Source organism: Penicillium robsamsonii, assembly GCF_028829455.1.
Source record: "Penicillium robsamsonii strain IBT 29466 chromosome Unknown utg000001l_segment0_segment0, whole genome shotgun sequence".
Classification (NCBI taxonomy): domain Eukaryota; kingdom Fungi; phylum Ascomycota; class Eurotiomycetes; order Eurotiales; family Aspergillaceae; genus Penicillium; species Penicillium robsamsonii.
This window is the reverse complement of record NW_026643219.1, coordinates 7,307,561-7,324,465: the sequence shown is the minus strand read 5'-3', so window position 1 is coordinate 7,324,465 and position 16,905 is coordinate 7,307,561. Positions and strand designations below refer to the sequence as shown.

Here is a 16,905-nt window from a genome sequence, read left to right as displayed (position 1 = left end):
CCCCGCACTTTGACCTCAGCATCAACTCGCATACCCTTGGGCAACTTAGATAAGAAACGCCAAGATCTTAGCTTATCGATGCCGGAACCTTGGAATGATCTACAGCAGGGGCATGACGACGAGACTTGAATTTTTTTGCCCACTCGAACCCATTGAGATAAATACAGTACCCCCCTTTTCAAATGGAAACTCTTACCATATAGATTTGACCAAAGAATCCACCAGCGTAGACCTTCTCAATTCGTCCAGATACCCCATCGGATATTCGGCGTTTCGCTGTCGGCACCAGCCCCCCGATTGGTCAATCTCACCGAAGTAGAAGTAACATACGCGGGGAGAAGCTATCGAGCTCTAGGATAAGGCCGATAACACATTCTCCATTTGCACCAAGTATAAAGTCACCCCGCGCCTTTTGGTCCTCAATTTTATTTCATCCGTCCTACATCTGTCTTACATCTGTTGCCTTCTTCTCCCCATTATATCGATTGATCAGGGCTCCTTTTTCCCTACACCGGATAGCTGATTAGACCGCTATTCTCCCCCCTCCCCCACGTCATTCATCTCTCATCCTCTCCACTCCCCTTCACATTAAAATCACAATGTCCTCGGTCTTCCGTGCCAGCACACGGCTGCGCTCTGCAGCTCGCCTCCCGGCAGCTCGCGCTCTCTCCACCACTGCCGGTCTGCGTGCAGCGGAGAAGTCTTACTTCCCCAACGAGCCTACCGCTCCCTCCGTCTCGGGGACAATCCCCGGACCTAAGAACAAGGCCGCCACCGCCGAGCTCGACGAAGTCTTCGATGTCCGCAGCTTGAACATGTTGACCGACTACCACCAGTCCGTTGGAAACTAGTACGACAGACCCTCACCCGCCATCAAGACTCGACTAACCTTGGCTTTAGCATTGCTGATCTCGATGGAAACAAGCTCCTTGATGTGTAAGTTACCAGCCACAAGTCAATTGGAAACAGAAGCTGACCCCAGCAGGTATGCTCAGATTGCTTCCATTCCCGTTGGATACAACAACCCTCACCTCCAGAAGGTTGCCGCATCGTCCGAGATGTCCTGCGCCCTGATTAACCGTCCGGCCCTGGGTAACTTCCCCTCCTCCGATTGGGCCCATGTTCTCAAGACTGGTGTCCTCCGTGCTGCCCCCAAGGGCCTGAACCAGGTTTTCACCGCCATGGCTGGCTCTGATGCCAACGAGACTGCCTACAAGGCGGCCTTCATGTACTACCGCCAGATGCAGCGCGGTGGCCCTGAGGTCGAGTTCACCGAGGAGGAGCTGCTCTCCACCATGAACAACCAGAGCCCTGGCTCACCCCAGCTGTCCATTCTCTCCTTCAAGTCTGCCTTCCACGGCCGTCTCTTCGGCTCCCTGTCCACCACCCGCAGCAAGGCTATCCACAAGCTGGATATCCCCGCATTTGACTGGCCCCAGGCCACTTTCCCCCAGCTGAAGTACCCGCTGGAGGACCACGTCCAGGAGAACGCCGCCGAGGAGCAGCGCTGCCTGGCTGAGGTTGAGCGTCTCATCAAGGAGTTCCACAACCCCGTCGCCGCCGTGATGGTCGAGCCCATCCAGTCCGAGGGTGGTGACAACCACGCCTCCCCCGCCTTCTTCCAGGGTCTCCGCGACATCACCAAGCGTACCAACGTCCTCTTCATCGTCGACGAGGTGCAGACCGGTGTTGGTGCCACCGGTAAGTTCTGGGCCCACGACCACTGGAACCTGTCTTCCCCTCCCGACATGGTCACCTTCTCCAAGAAGGCCCAGACTGCCGGTTACTACTTCGGTAACCCCGCTCTGCGCCCCAACAAGCCCTACCGCCAGTTCAACACCTGGATGGGAGACCCAGCCCGTGCTCTGATCTTCCGCGGAATCGTTGAGGAGATCGAGCGTCTTGGCCTCGTTGAGAACACCCGCACCACTGGTGACTACCTTTATGGCGGTCTCGCCCGTCTCTCCGAGAAGTACCCCGAGCACTTCCAGAACCTCCGTGGTAAGAACCAGGGTACATTCATCGCCTGGGACACACCCAAGCGTGATCAGCTCGTCGCCAAGGCCAAGTCCTTCGGTGTCAACATCGGTGGCAGTGGCGTATCTGCTGTCCGTCTGCGCCCTATGCTGGTCTTCCAGAAGCACCACGGTATGTCAACCTTCTCTTTCCTTATGCCTAAAAGCCAGTTACTAATGTATATTTCTCTTACAGCCGATATCCTCCTCGAGAAGCTCGAGCAGATCGTCCAGAGCCTCTAAAAAAATTGCCGGCAATGACCTTTAGAAGTGACCGGGCGTTTTCAAGTTGATTTATTGAGCGTTTTTTCCTTTTCTTTTTGTCTCACTTTTCCTTTTTTTTTTTACTTTTGGAGGGTTCATCTTTATCCCTTTGTTGCCACGACCTTATGTCACTACAAAAATGCCATTCTAGACATTCTGGACATTGTGACCAATTGAGTAATGACTCAAGACAGAATTATTGGGGCCAGAGTAGGGAAATTTACTTCGCAAGCTGTTTCCTATATTTTATGTCACCAGCCGAAAAACTGGAATTATAAACTCCTAAGAAGTAATCCAAATCTGCTGTGTATGCCCTTGTAGCCCAATAAACAATATGAAGTAAAGTAGGTAATGCTTCCCATCCGAAACTCCGAACGACCAGCATAATCTTTTGAAACCACCCTTATATTGTATGTCTTGATTGAATCGATTGTGTGTGCGCTGTAAGGGTATGCAGAACCAAGACTGTATGGGCAAGGGTGGATTCGTGTAGCGTTAAAGACTGAAAAGACTTGAGAGTAGGTGCTTCATGCATCTTCCTCGCCAGTGCTTCCGTCTCGCCTGGAACAATCAATCGTTAGTCTTATGAGGGAAATGAGTTCGGGGAACACGCACGGGACATATTTAACGCCAGAGTCCTCTAGACTGTTGATGATGTATTCCGGAAGCTGTCAATGTGAAAGACACAATTAGCCATTCTGTGCCCGATAAGAGGAATAAGAGAGCTCTAGAGAATTGCAAAAGATCTCATTGCTCCAGTAACTAAGTGTGCACCTACTGTCCCTGTGACCTTGGTCGCATATGTGCCCGGCACGTAGTTATCCAATCGCTGCCAACGAGCGACCCAGCTCGCAGCAGGATCCCGAATAGCGATCAGGCCTTCGAAGACCTGTGACGTGCATTCTTGGATAGCGTCATTGTTTCCACGGAGCTGGAGGGTGCTCTCGCAATTTGGGCAGCCTTCACGCATGAATTTCTGGAGTAATCGGGGTTAGAGTCGCCCGCGGAACGGAGATGAGGAGTAGGTCTTACGTTGTGAATTTGGACGACGGAGCAGACCATACAGGCGCGCAGCATGCGCTGCTGGTTTGGAGGGGCGTAGAAAGACATTTGGAGGAGATATGAGGAAATGAAGAGAGAAAGAAAGCTATGAATGGGAGTTAGCCGTCAAGTCTGGATGGATGCCAAGACTCGTTGCGATCGGGGAAAAAGAACATGGGAGAAGCAGGAACCAGACTCTCTTCTCTCAATTTTTTTTTTCTTTTACCACGCTTTCGTCTTATTTTTCTTCTCTCTTAGTTTATAGTGGTTTCGAGGAGTTTTCTTCTTTTCTGAAACTTTCCTCCTTCTCTTCCGCGTATAATTGTCACCTTTTCCTCCGCACCCTTGTTTCGCACCGATAATCGCTGTCTTGTGCCCCTCGCGTTTTCTCTCTCCGCCCAAATGGCTACCGATCAAGAAGTGGCCACTGCGCTCAAAGTGGAGGGCAACAAGGCCTTTGCCCAGCATGACTGGCCTGTCGCAGTCGACTTTTATAACCAGGCTATTGCCAAATATGACAAGGATCCATCCTTCTTCTGCAACCGGGCCCAGGTGTGTTCCTGACGATCATGGTGGCACATTCTCAAGAGTCGCGTGCACGCTGGTTAGGATCGACATGGCTAACGATCTTCTTTTGTTCTGTGTTATAGGCTCAAATTAAGCTTGAAGCTTTCGGATTTGCTATTGCAGATGCCACCAAGGCAATCGAATTGGATCCCAATTATGTGAAGGTTAGTCGGTATTCTTAGCCGGCAGGAGCGATACATTGTATTGTGCCTGCAGATGGAAGAGTGTTAGAGATATATGCTAAAATTCATGTTTGTCACAGGCCTACTGGAGACGTGCCCTCGCCAATACTGCCATTCTGAGCTACAAGGAGGCCTTGAAGGACTTCAAGGCCGTGGTTAGACGCGAACCTGGCAACCAGAATGCTAAGCTGAAGACCGCCGAGTGTGAGAAGCTCGTGCGCCGCAGAGATTTCGAGCGCGCCATTGAGATCGCAGACCCGCCTTCTGCCTTTGCGGATTTGGATATCGATGCTATCAATGTCGAGGACGGTTATGATGGTGTGCGCCTTGGCGAGGAAATGTCGCAGGAGTTCATCGATGATATGATTGAGCGCTTTAAGGATGGAAAGAAGATCCACCGCAAATATGTTTTCCAGATCATCAAGGCTGTCAAGGATCTGGTATACAACGAGCCTACGATGGTGGAAATTGGCGTGGAATCCGGCAAGAAGCTGACAGTCTGCGGTGATACGCACGGTATGTATTGTCCATGTTCGGAGAGTGAATCAATTGCTGATTGAACAGGCCAATACTTCGATTTGCTCGAGATCTTCCGACGAAACGGTGCCCCCTCCGATACTCACGCTTACCTCTTCAACGGCGACTTTGTTGACCGTGGTTCTTGGTCCTGCGAAATCGCACTGCTGCTTTATGCTTATAAGTGGTTGCGTCCCAACGGTCTTTTCCTAAACCGTGGAAACCACGAAACGGACGATATGAATAAGGTCTATGGCTTCGAAGGCGAGTGCAAGGCTAAATATAACGAGCGTGTCTTCAAGGTGTTCTCCGAGTCCTTCTCGGCTTTGCCGCTGGCCACCTTGATTGGCGAAAAGTACCTTGTCCTACACGGTGGTCTCTTCTCCGACGACAAAATCAAGCTTGATGATATCCGCAAGCTCAACCGCCACAACCAACGGCAGCCTGGCCAAGCGGGCCTGATGATGGAGATGCTTTGGACAGACCCGCAGCCCGAAGTTGGCCGCGGCCCCAGCAAGCGTGGTGTCGGTCTCCAATTCGGTCCTGATGTGACCAAGCGTTTCTGTGAGAACAACGGCCTAGAGGCCATCATTCGCTCCCACGAGGTACGCATGGGTGGTTACGAGGTCGAGCACGATGGTCGTTGCATCACCGTCTTCTCCGCTCCCAAGTACTGCGACTCGACTGAAAATAAGGGTGCTTACATCAACATTGGCCCTGAGCTCAAGCTTGCATATGAAGTCTTCGAGGCAGTGCCACACCCCGATATCAAGCCAATGGTAAGATCGACCCTCAAAACATCTACATAAATGAGTTCCCCAGCTAACTGTCCTAGGCATACGCGAATAACTCTATTCTCTCGGGAATGTGATAGCATATTTGATTTCAAGCGCGGCGTTGCCCAATATATCTACCTAGAATTGACGTTCCAAATGTATTTATGTGCATGAATGATGTATTCCGTGTAGCCCTGAGTAGCTCTGACGTCGGCAACTGTATACTCCACACCGCTTTTGCCCCGCGTCGTCCCCTCTATTCTGCCGCCTTGACTTCTTTTTGCCCTCGGTCTAGACACATCTTACATAGCTCTTACATAGCAGTCATGGAATTCGATCCTAAGACCCGTAAGTATTCCTGCTCAGTCATAAAATATAACGGACTAACCTGAGCAGCCCAATACCTCACCTCCGACAAGTCGAGCTTCGCCTCGATCTCGGCCAACGAGCGGTGGCCTGTCATCATCGTGAGTTTGCGGCAGATAATCGACAGCTGGGGGATTAATTGCTGAACATATGTGACTATTCCAGACTGGCGCTATTGATGACCTTCACCGCACGGTTGTGGGTGTCAATGACGACGAGAAGGCCAACGAAGGCAAGGGCATTATTGCCAACTTAGCCAAGTTGAAGTATGAGCTTCAGCATGACCGACAACTTACGTGAGAACTCTCGTCTATGTTAGAACAGAGCTTTATCTGACATGTATATTGCGATTAGTCCCCTGGATGACGACGGACACCCGGATATCGCCTCGTATAACAAGGAGCTAGAGGAGCGCGGAAACCCCCACTGGCACGATGCATCCTGGCTTTATTCAGAGTGTTACCTCTGTACGCTTAAATACCCATTCCAACAGAAATTGAGACGAACTATGGCAATACTGACCAGACGACTATCATAGACCGCCGCATGGAATCCCTCTTCGCGCTGTCCAAGCATTGGAAGGGCTATGACGTGTTCGCCCGCCAGAAGATGAATACATTCAAGTCGTCCCGTCCCGCCGTACTAGAACTCGCCGCGAGATACCGTGAATTAGCGACAGACGCAGAGTCAGGAAAAGCAAAAGAAAACAAGTCGCCAGAGGAAACCGAGGAGGCAGAGAAGCTTCTCTTCTCAGAGATGTGCGAGATCTGTCTTTGGGGTAATGCCACCGATCTGTCACTTCTAACATCTCTCACATATGAGGATATTCAAAAACTACAGGGCTCCAAGGCACGCAAGGAATCGCAGCAGAACATCATTGTCAACGACCTTGATGCTGCTTTCGAGGCTATGCAAAGGGCGCGCAGAGAGAAGAAGGACGGCGAGCGCCGCGTCGACATCGTCCTAGATAACTCTGGGTTTGAGTTATTCGTTGACCTGATTCTCGGTGGATACTTGTTGTCCGCCGGACTGGCAACCAGCGTCGTGCTTCACCCCAAGCGCCTGCCGTGGTTTGTGTCGGATGTTACGCCGAAGGATTTCTCCGATCTGCTCAACAGCATGGTCGACCCACAGGCCTTTTACACAGCAGCTGATGATTCGGGCAAGACATTCCCCCCTCTTTCCGAGAAGGAGGTTTCCGACGTGCAATTCCTCTTTGAGCAGTGGAGCCAGTTCCACCGGGATGGTAAGCTGATCCTGCGCCCGCACGCTTTCTGGACTACCCAGGGCGGTTACTGGCGCATGCCATCCGTAGCGCCGGAGCTGTTCGAGGATCTGAAGGAGAGTGAGCTTGTTTTGTTCAAGGGCGACTTGAACTATCGGAAGTTGGTCAATGATGTAAGTCCAGCGTTCTGTGCTTTTTTCCTTTCGCTCCAGGCTTCTTGCTAACAGCATACAGGCCCAATGGGATCCCACCACTCCTTTCACAGAAGCCATCGGCCCGCTTGGCCCCAAGTCTGGGATCCGTGTTCTAGCCTTCCGCACTTGCAAGGCTGATACCGTTGTCGGTCTCCCCGCTGGTATGGACGAGAAGCTCCGTGCACTGCCTGGAGGTGGCGGCTCGGAGTCTCGCAAGTGGGCCTGGAGTGGAAAATGGGCCGTTGTGTCGCTTTCTGACGGCAAGGCCTGAGAGCACACTAGACACGACCGACTGTGTTCTACAGCAGAATTTTGAATTCTGTTGCACACGGGGTGAATATGCCAACATGGAACCTTTGTAGATGGACAAGTTAGTAAAAGACCACAGCTAGAAGTAGATGAACCGGTACCTAATCTAGATTGTGAATAAAGATGTGATATGATACAACCACCACATACCAATCTCGCTCAAACAATGAAAGAAGCGAAGAAACTTGCTATAAGAGATACCCGTGGGCTACCAATCGTATTAGTAGCCGAAGCTGACATCTGGGGAATTAATAGGGTCTGGTCTATAGGAGAAACAGCGTGGAGAGTTTGGGAACAATGTCTACGAGTAGACCCGGTCGAGAGACTAGGGAACAGTCACTGAGCAATAATTCAACAATTGTCTTTCGCTGAAAACGTAGCTAGCAAGGGGAAGAAAAGTAGTAACGCTTATGAACCTGAACACCATCCTATCATGCTCCCAAAGACACTCCTTATTTCCAAATCAGAAGGTGAATACAAAAAAATAGCCAATTAGCGCCACTTAACGTGACCAAAGACCTCAAACATTCTCCTTTCCAAATGCTTTGACTTTACGACTGTCCTTCTGCCTGAGTCGTGACTTGGCAGCGGCAATTCGTTCAGGAGAGAGAGCTTCACGCTGGAAGTCAGTCAACCCGTACCGCTTACCCACGCGTTCGCCCGCTGAAACGGTGTACCCTGAATACCGGCTGCGAGACGGGAGGCCTGACATTGAATCGAGGGTAGATTTGATATGGGTTCGTTCACGTTGTGTCTTTAGGTTGCTGAGCCGAGTGTCATCATCAGTAGGGAGGTTCAGATTCCGATAGGACCGCTGGCCTTCACCGAGTCGGCGTCTTGAGTACGTGCGATTCAGTGACTTCAGGGCTGGGATATCGGGAGGCGAGGATGGTGGAATTTCATCCAACACAGCATTATGGGATTCGTGCCGCGGCTTCAGTAGAATTTTGTTTAGATAATGTGTGACCTCATCGTCGTCTGCGGCCATATCTCGGGCATTCGGCCTTGTACCAAGTGTACCCAATGTGGTACTGCGCAAAGCAGGTCGTGGATCGCGTACTTTGGAGCGTGGACTCGGGCTCGGAGGAAGCTCAATATCTTCCGTGGGTTCTTCTTCGGGTTTCTCAAGATCTTGACCGGTAAGATCCTGGCCGGCAAAGTCAAACACCTGAACGCCTGTGTGGTCTTTGCGAGGACTTAGGAATTGCCGCTCTGTGGAAGGTAGCGCCGGGAAGCGTTCAGTAGAACCAAGTCGTAGCTTCAGAAGGTCGATCTGTTTCTGCATGTGGTGGCGCTCTGCATCGGATGTATTTCTCAAATTCTCCTCCGAGGCACGGTGCTCTTGGGAGACAGTTTTGAGCTTTTCTCTGTATTCTTGGATCCGCTGCTCCAGTCTAGTCTCTCTCTGCTTCAATCTTGCTTCCTTGTCCTTTCGTCGACCTTCATATCGGGACATTTCCTGCTTCACCCGGGCTAGTGTTTGTTTCAGAGTGTTGTTCTCTTTCTCGAGTGCTTGGGCTTTCTTTTCTGAGCTCTGCGCGAGGTCTTGAAGTGTGCTCAGTTCAGACTGCTGCTGTTGCATCTCCTGAATCTTGGCATTGGCTTGTTCCAATGCTTGCTGTGTTTTGCGAAGCTCGTCCGTCAAGGTATTTGAAGGCAGTTCTTCCTTTTTATTTTGTGTGATATTTGACGCATCGCTTACGACATCATGGCGTTCCAAAGCGTTGCGTAGTGAGGTGACTTGCTGCTTGTATTGTAATGCAAGAGCGGTTTGTTTGGTCAAGCCTTGAACCAAGTGCTCTTTATCGCCCGTCGATCCCTCCCCGACCATTGAAGAAGCAAGCCGTGATACCTGCCTTTCCATCTCGGCGACCTTTTCTTCTTCTTCCTTCAGCTTGTCGGCCAGCCGCATAGCTTCTGTATCCTTCTTGCGAGCGTAGGATTTGGCAATCGACCGGTAATGGATCAATTTCTTGATCTCTCGATTGGTCCTCACACGGTAATTGTCGAATTCGGTTTTCCAGTACTTGCCTGACTCCGAGTGCGGGTCCTCCAGATTGATGGTAATATCTTCATTTTCGAGGATATCTTTCGACTCAGAGACTATGCCGGATTTTGCTTCTCCTGAGCTCTCATTTGACTTGGCCGGTTCGGAGTTCTTGGACGCATTATCGCGTGCATTCATGAGTGTTTGGGTGAGCTTGCTCCTCGGCTTGCCACTTCCATTTGATGATCCGGACATCCACTGGGTACTGAGGGTTCCGGCAGGATTTGGTGGAGTCTTGGCTGGCTTACTGGCCGAGCCAGGGCGTTTCCCCTCATTGTCGATGACACTCTCACCAAAGGATACCGTCTTACGACGCAAGGAGGTTCCAGGTGTGACAAGTATGCTTTTCGTGGGGGATCCCGTGGGATTGTAAGTCGCGTCTGATTTCACGTCGGTGTTGATCTCTGTTGGCGCTAGCTTTATCGTATCGCTCTTGCTTCGTTGGTGACCGGACTGTTTCTCGGACGCGTTTTCATCTTCCTCTGCTCCCGGAGTGCCAAATAGAGCACTCTTGAAGGCACGAATCGCAAAGACATGGCCTGGAGTCTCAGGGGGTTCTAGCAACTTGGAGTCATCTGTAGCACGTTAGACCGAGAGCTTCAAAGGTCAAAAGTAGCTACCACACCTGTAACCTGTGCATTTTGCTCGTTCCCCTTGATCCAGTCCAGCATTTTGACAGAGAAGAAACCTCGAAATCCTTGAGACCAAGTTGGAGTCCAATGTTTATGGTCCGCGCGGTCGGAAAAAGCAGAAGCGCCGATCACTTTATCGATAAGCTCGCGTTCGGCTTCACCTTTTGTTTACGCTTGGCACTTTTTGGGGACTTTTGGAAATTGGGATCTTGGGGGGGGGGTTTCTTTTCTTTTCTTTTTAATTTGCTGGAAGGTGGACTTAATTGCGCCAGAAAGGCCCCGGTTGATTCCTCCAGGTGCGTGTGTACTCCATAAACACGTGCGTGTACGAACGGCATACTACTTGACATATCAATTACAATAATCAGCCCTAGGGTCTACAACCTCATTGCAGCCTAGATCGACCCTCCGGGTTCTTACTACTATCAGGGGCATCTTACAAATATTTATTGTCCCATGAGAACCCTGAATTTTGTTTTCCCCATAACATCGAAGACTGCACTATGATCCCCTACAGCGCTTAAATCCCTGGAACCTTTAAGCCACTACAATTACAACGCAAACATCAAACGTAAGACCGGCTTGGCAAAACAAGATGCCTCTTTCCCATTCGGTTGCTCTCCGCCTGGCTGCCAGCGCCATTGCAACCATATTTGTCGGATTCGGCGTCAACGCTATCCTACGTCCAGGCCATGCTCTCACTTTCTTCGAGTTCCAGCCACCTACCTCTGTGGTAGACAGGCAGATGGTTGACAGCCTAATGGCAATCTATGGAGTCCGAGACATCTTTATGGGGGCTGCCATATATGCGGCTTCGTATTTTGGCACCCGTTCAACCCTGGGCTGGATCTTGATTGCCGCTAGTAACGTCGCATTTGCAGATGGTGTTGTTTGCTGGACCCATGGCCAGGGACAGTGGAATCACTGGGGATACGCACCAATGGTTGCTGTGGCTGGCAGCTTGTTGCTCGGGGTCTTCGATCGTATGTGATGGTCACAGCTGGAACAAAGAAACCATGAGGAGAAATGATCGACTATTGCGGTGACAGTAATTGCCACCCTTCTCGGTATATGCCAGCTCACCAGCTCACTACCTCCTGATATCTGGGTCCACTATTGGGCAGGGAAAATGGTGCTTTGGCTTGACGATGATATACTCAACCTCACGGTCAATCGACGTATGAGTGTACTCGCGAAGGACTTTCAAGTAAACACAACATACAAGAATCATGAATTGCAATTAAATCAAAGTATAATATAAGCAATAAATCCATCAATCCGCAGTTAAACCAACGGGAACGTCATTTATACTAATCATCTCCACTCTATAAATGGAAGGGCGTATGATCTGACCGCCTGTTTATTCTAGCCTCAGAGGGGAGGGAAAAAAAGACTGCCCAATTCTCTTTCCACCTCCCATAAACCTTGCATATTTCATCACCCACCATGTCGTACGACGCTCAGGGTCGCTTGTAGGGCGAGCTCTCGCCACGCCCCGCGATGTCTCCCAAACAGAGGAAGAAGCCCTCCCGCCAAAAAAAGCAAACCTCCGATTCCTCCGTGACGTCCCCCATATTTACAACCAATTACCGAGAAATCCACCAGACAGAGGTGGAAGCTTTGCGTTCAATCTACGGCGATGACTTCGAAGAAGTAGAAAATAGGCGGTCGGCCTGGCAGGTGGGTGCACTCTTAAGATTTGGACCACTCGTCACTAATCCGTGGCACTTAGCAATCCTCCGATGTGACATTCAAGCTTCATTTACGATCCTCTTCGAATCCAGACGTACTCCTCATTTTGCTGGTCGAATTGCCAGCTACATATCCTAAAACAGTCCCCAATCTCTCACCGGGAAACCTCGACGGCTTTCGCGATGGAGCGCGTTCTCGAATACAAGAGATTCTACGCAATAAGCCAAAATCTCTGCTCGGAAGTGAGATGATCTACGAGCTGGGGGTGTCCATTCAAGATGTTCTGGAGGATGTTGCTCAAGCACAGGCACAGGACAAAGACCTACCCAGCCTCGAAGAGGAGCGCATGGAGCAAGAGGCGGCTGCTCTTCAACGCGCAGACCTAGAAAAACAAGAGGAACTTCGCAGACAAAAAGCTGCAGCTGTCGAGGAAGAGCGCGCACTGCAAGAAATGCTTCAAGACAAGATGCGACAGCGGAACAAAGCTCGCATTTTGAGACGAAAGAGTCGAACTGGCGGCGCGGATCTGAGTTACGTTGATGACCTTGTGGAAAGCACACCGGGCGCCATCTGCTTCGATCCTCCGTTGGTCGTCAACGACACCGATGAGCAGCCGCTGGTCTTCCGAGCCGTTCATGGCAAGACTCTGCTGCAAAGCAAACAGGGCAAAAATACCTTCACCGTTAGGCCTGTTGTGTCTGAGAATCGATGCCACGTCCCGCTGCTTGTTTTGAAAGAGCTTTGCCTCGGCGAGAAGGATTCTGAAGGATTGGCATTCCGTGAGCAGATGCGCACCAGTGAGGATAAGTTAGAGGGCATTAAGCGATTGCGACACCCCAATCTTGTTGAATTCGTGGGGTTCAAAATCAATCGCCCAATTGGACAATCTGATTCTCCTGATAATTCTTGGACTGTCCTCGCGCTTTTCGAGTATGCAAACAAAGGGTCCCTTTCCGAACTTCTGGATATCGTGGGGACTGTAGCTGTTGATATGCTTCGCGGCTGGATGATCCAGTTACTCGAGGCTTTGGAGTTCTACCATCGCAACGGTTTTGTGCATGGGGACATACATTGTGGCCGAGTCTTTCTGTTCAGGACCCTTTCTGGCGAAACTATCGTTAAACTGCAGTCTAGCGTCGAAGAAGCTTTGCCCGACTCTCCCTGTGGAAAGCCCTCTTTCGCGGCGTCAAAGTCACCACTCTGGGTACCCCCAGAGCTAATAGAGGACAGTTCCCCTCCCTCCATGAAGACTGATGTCTGGGATCTTGGAATTGTGCTGCTTCAGATGGGCTTTGGAAAGGATGTTCTCCTCAGATACACCTCCGCCAATCAGTTGATGGTGTCTATGGGACTCTCGCCGCCCCTGCAGGATCTGCTTTGTGAATTCTTCCGCCCAGATCCCAGGAAACGCCCAACTGCTTTCCAACTCCAACCGTCTGAGTTCTTCCGGGTGGATGCGCCGTTAAATATGCGAGAAAGATCATCGGGATCGGTGTCCCTGCAGAGACGACCACGGCTAGACTCATTTGGAGCCATGCCGGCTTTCTCACGATACCACCAAGACTTCGACGAGGCAGGTCAACTAGGCCGTGGTGGATTCGGACAGGTTGTCAAAGCTCGGAACAAGCTTGATGGTCGGTTGTATGCAATAAAGAAGATCTCTCAAACATCGGCCGCAGCGCTGAAAGATACGCTTTCCGAAACCATGTTGCTCTCCCGGCTGAACCATTCCTACGTTGTCCGGTACTACACTGCCTGGCTTGAAGAGGACTTCAATCACATTGATGAAGAGGCTATGTCCTCTACCGAAGGTGACCCATTCGCTAGCCAGGATCACCACGGATTTAGTACGGGAGGTCTTGATTTCATCAGCTCCAGCGGGTATCCAAAAATAGAGTTTGCCGCATCAGACAGCGACGACGAAAACGAAGGAACGCTATCCGACCCTGCTCACCCAGAGACGCCAGAGAGGAACCGGATAAAGGATACCGACGATGACTCCGGAAGTGTAGAGGAAATTGAGCTCAGCCGAGCGAGATCTGGCTCTTATGCCAGGCCCATTTTAACCACACTCTACATCCAGATGGAATACTGTGAGAAACATGTAAGTGTTTTAATACCGGTGTGCTCGTTATTCTGAACTAATATTGCCCCCAAGACCTTGCGCGATCTAATAAAGGATGATTTGTGTGATGACAACGAGCGTGTATGGCGTCTCTTTCGGCAAATTCTCGATGGCTTAAGCCACATCCATAGCCACGGAATCATACATCGTGACTTGAAGCCTGACAATATTTTCATTGATGTTGCAAATAATCCCCGCATTGGTGACTTTGGTCTTGCAACAAGTGGTCAATTCACCACGGCCGTGCGTTCGTCCGCAGCCGCTGACTTTGAAGGGGACTTCACTCGCAGTTTGGGTACAACCTACTATGTGGCACCGGAGATGAAGTCAGTTGTTTCGGGCCACTACAATGAGAAGGTCGATGTGAGTAGTGAACATGCAATTGGGACCACAAGTATGTGCTCACGCATTCTAGATGTTTTCGCTCGGTGTTATTTTCTTCGAGATGTGTCATCCATTGCCGACTGGCATGGAACGAGATCAAACTCTTCGAGAAATCCGAGAAAAGAACCACACGCTTCCGCCCACTTTCCAGCAATCTGATAAGTTGCTCCAAGGCGAGATCATTGAATCTCTTCTGAGCCATAACCCGAGCGAACGCCCCACAGCCTCCGACCTTTTGTCCAGTGGAAAGATACCTCTTCAGGTCGAGGAAGAGACGTTCAGACGGGCTATTGTGCATCTGCTCTCGGATCCAAATTCACCCGACTACAAAAAGATTCTATCAACCATCTTTTCTCAGTCGCCTAAGAAATTCGAAGATATTGCTTGGGACATAGACTCGCACGCGGTACCGGCAGCCAACGAGCTACTTGTCCAGGGTCTGGTCAAGAAGAAGCTAACCTCGATATTTCGAAGACATGGTGCTGTTGAGTCAACAAGACAAATGCTCTTCCCCCGATCCCAGCATTACAACAATGGTGCAGTACGCGTGCTGGATGCATCGGGCAATCTTTTACAGTTGCCATATGATCTCACACTTCCAAACGCACGAGCAATTCCAAGACAAGATCGCTCACTGGAGAAGACATTTGCATTCGGCACAGTCTACAGAGAATCAACCCATGGCAGCGAACCACAAACTCACCGCGAAGTCGACTTTGATATCGTGTCCCACAACACCCTGGATCTAGCCTTAAAAGAGGCAGAAGTGATCAAGGTTCTGGATGAAATCATTGAGGAATTCCCACCTTTGCGGTTTACTCCAATGTGTTTCCTTGTCAACCACTCCGATTTGCTCCAACTAATCATGGAATTCTGTCGCATTACGCCTACCCAAATCCCAAAGGCCAAGGAGGTTCTTAGTAAGTTGAATGTTGGAAAATATACCATGCAAAAGATTCGAAGTGAACTCCGGGCCCCGGCAATTGGTGTTGCTTCAACTTCATTGGATGACCTTGCCCGTTTCGATTTTAGAGGTACTTAAGCTTACTTCCTCATATTGGGGACAATACGCTAATGGACATGATACAGGCTCGTTGAAGGAGACACAACGCAAGCTGCAGAATATCATGGAAGGAACTGAATATGCAGAGCGGATTTCACCAATATTCGCTCGCTTGAACGTGCTCATGACCTATTTGCAGAGCTTCGGCGTGAAACGAAAAATTTATATCAACCCACTCAGCAGTGTTCAAGACAAGTTCTACCGAGGTAGCGTTCTGTTCCAGTGCATTTTCGATAGCAAACGACGCGATGTGTTTGCTGCGGGTGGAAGGTATGATCGGTTGATTCAGGAATTCTCACCTAATGTCCTATCAAACCGACCACAAGCGCATGCTGTGGGGTTCAACCTCGGCTCGGATCGACTACGCTCATCCATGATCGATTACCTGAAGGCCAAGGCTCCGTCGAAAGATTCCGAGACAGGTGCCGAGTTGTACTGGGGGGCACGTCGGGTAAGTGACTTTCCATCTCAACTCGTTCGTTAGATGTAGTTTTTACTGATATTTAACAAAGTGCGATGTACTTGTTGCTAGCTTTGATGCAACCGTCCTCCGCACAACAGGAGTAAAACTCATCGAAGAACTCTGGTCAAACAACATAAGCGCGGAGCTTGCAGTCGATGCATCGTCTCTCGAAGAGCTTCTAGCAAAATACAAAGACTCCAATCACCGGTGGATTGTGATCGCTAAGCAAGATAGCAAGGAGCGTGGATTTAAAGTTCGGAACCTGATGCGCAAGGAAGAATTCGATATCCGCGCTGCTGAACTTGTGCTGTGGCTTCGATCAGAAGTGCAGGCGCGCCACCCTCGCGAGGGAACCGCTGATCCACGCCAATCCCGCCAATTGAGCCAACAGGAGGCTCTCGCGTTCCAGGAGCGGGCAAATGATGTGCGCATCCTAGTTCCCCAGCATCGAAGTAAGAAGACGAACCGAAGGAACATTGTTGAGTCAGGTATGTTTATATTTCTGAATCCATCCTCAATGCAATCCAATATACTGAGTGATACGCTGTGCTTTAGCTCTACTTTGCTCTCGGGAAGTAGCCGAAAAAGCCCGCAGCGGCCCTGTCGCCGCCATCGACACTCGCGATGAAGTCCTCGACGCTATTCGAGACACACGTCTCTCCGACGCAGAGAGCTGGCGCAGTGTGATCCAGAACGCACCGCTGACAGAACGGAAATATCTCAGTCAAGTGCACGAGCTGCTCACTGACTTGGCCGTGGAGAATCGCACAAACGATACCGCAGAAAGCTACACGAATGCTTTTATCTACAACTACCGTACAGGCTCCTGCGTGTACTATGACCTGGGACCCTAGAAATGAATTACGACTGATTGATTTTCATGGGGTGGAAAAGTGACGAAGTGGAGTTAAGCATAAGTCTCAGATGGTGTTTGCATTTGTTTTATGGGTGGATGAATCTCATTTTGTTTGACACTCAATGCTGTGTTTTAGCGAGTGCTCGGGATGATACCATACATGTAGTGATGAATGACGCCCAGAAATA

At 50.3% G+C, this 16,905-nt stretch overlaps 7 protein-coding genes across 7 annotated transcripts; 5 read left to right on the top strand and 2 right to left on the bottom strand.

Moving 5' to 3' along the window:
- Positions 1-599: 599 nt before the first annotated feature.
- On the top strand, positions 600-2,258 carry gatA (4-aminobutyrate transaminase gatA; the record flags this gene model as incomplete). Its single annotated transcript, XM_057227110.1, has 4 exons — positions 600-850; positions 901-936; positions 986-2,148; positions 2,212-2,258. The coding sequence occupies 4 exons, from the start codon at positions 600-602 to the stop codon at positions 2,256-2,258; spliced, it is 1,497 nt and encodes a 498-aa protein (XP_057091126.1).
- Positions 2,259-2,801: 543 nt separating this feature from the next.
- Positions 2,802-3,389, bottom strand: spt4 (transcription elongation factor SPT4; the record flags this gene model as incomplete). The annotated part of the gene is made up of 4 exons (XM_057227109.1): positions 2,802-2,840; positions 2,895-2,947; positions 3,058-3,255; positions 3,312-3,389. The coding sequence occupies 4 exons, from the start codon at positions 3,387-3,389 to the stop codon at positions 2,807-2,809; spliced, it is 363 nt and encodes a 120-aa protein (XP_057091125.1). The 3' UTR covers positions 2,802-2,806.
- A 333-nt stretch (positions 3,390-3,722) lies between these two features.
- ppt1 (protein serine/threonine phosphatase PPT1) lies at positions 3,723-5,456 on the top strand (the record flags this gene model as incomplete). The annotated part of the gene is made up of 5 exons (XM_057227108.1): positions 3,723-3,872; positions 3,971-4,051; positions 4,150-4,585; positions 4,634-5,364; positions 5,421-5,456. 5 exons carry the CDS (start codon positions 3,723-3,725, stop codon positions 5,454-5,456), a joined length of 1,434 nt encoding a protein of 477 aa, XP_057091124.1.
- Positions 5,457-5,687: 231 nt separating this feature from the next.
- N7447_002832 (damage-control phosphatase ARMT1 family protein) lies at positions 5,688-7,417 on the top strand (the record flags this gene model as incomplete). The annotated part of the gene is made up of 6 exons (XM_057227107.1): positions 5,688-5,709; positions 5,758-5,828; positions 5,893-6,023; positions 6,082-6,194; positions 6,266-7,125; positions 7,187-7,417. The coding sequence occupies 6 exons, from the start codon at positions 5,688-5,690 to the stop codon at positions 7,415-7,417; spliced, it is 1,428 nt and encodes a 475-aa protein (XP_057091123.1).
- Positions 7,418-7,975: 558 nt separating this feature from the next.
- N7447_002831 (uncharacterized protein) lies at positions 7,976-10,173 on the bottom strand (the record flags this gene model as incomplete). The annotated part of the gene is made up of 2 exons (XM_057227106.1): positions 7,976-10,077; positions 10,128-10,173. The coding sequence occupies 2 exons, from the start codon at positions 10,171-10,173 to the stop codon at positions 7,976-7,978; spliced, it is 2,148 nt and encodes a 715-aa protein (XP_057091122.1).
- A 556-nt stretch (positions 10,174-10,729) lies between these two features.
- N7447_002830 (DUF4267 domain-containing protein) lies at positions 10,730-11,125 on the top strand (the record flags this gene model as incomplete). The annotated part of the gene is made up of 1 exon (XM_057227105.1): positions 10,730-11,125. One exon carries the CDS (start codon positions 10,730-10,732, stop codon positions 11,123-11,125), a length of 396 nt encoding a protein of 131 aa, XP_057091121.1.
- A 509-nt stretch (positions 11,126-11,634) lies between these two features.
- On the top strand, positions 11,635-16,715 carry cpcC (putative protein kinase (Gcn2); the record flags this gene model as incomplete). Its single annotated transcript, XM_057227104.1, has 7 exons — positions 11,635-11,814; positions 11,867-13,930; positions 13,985-14,314; positions 14,367-15,369; positions 15,425-15,849; positions 15,911-16,349; positions 16,417-16,715. The coding sequence occupies 7 exons, from the start codon at positions 11,635-11,637 to the stop codon at positions 16,713-16,715; spliced, it is 4,740 nt and encodes a 1,579-aa protein (XP_057091120.1).
- Positions 16,716-16,905: the final 190 nt, after the last annotated feature.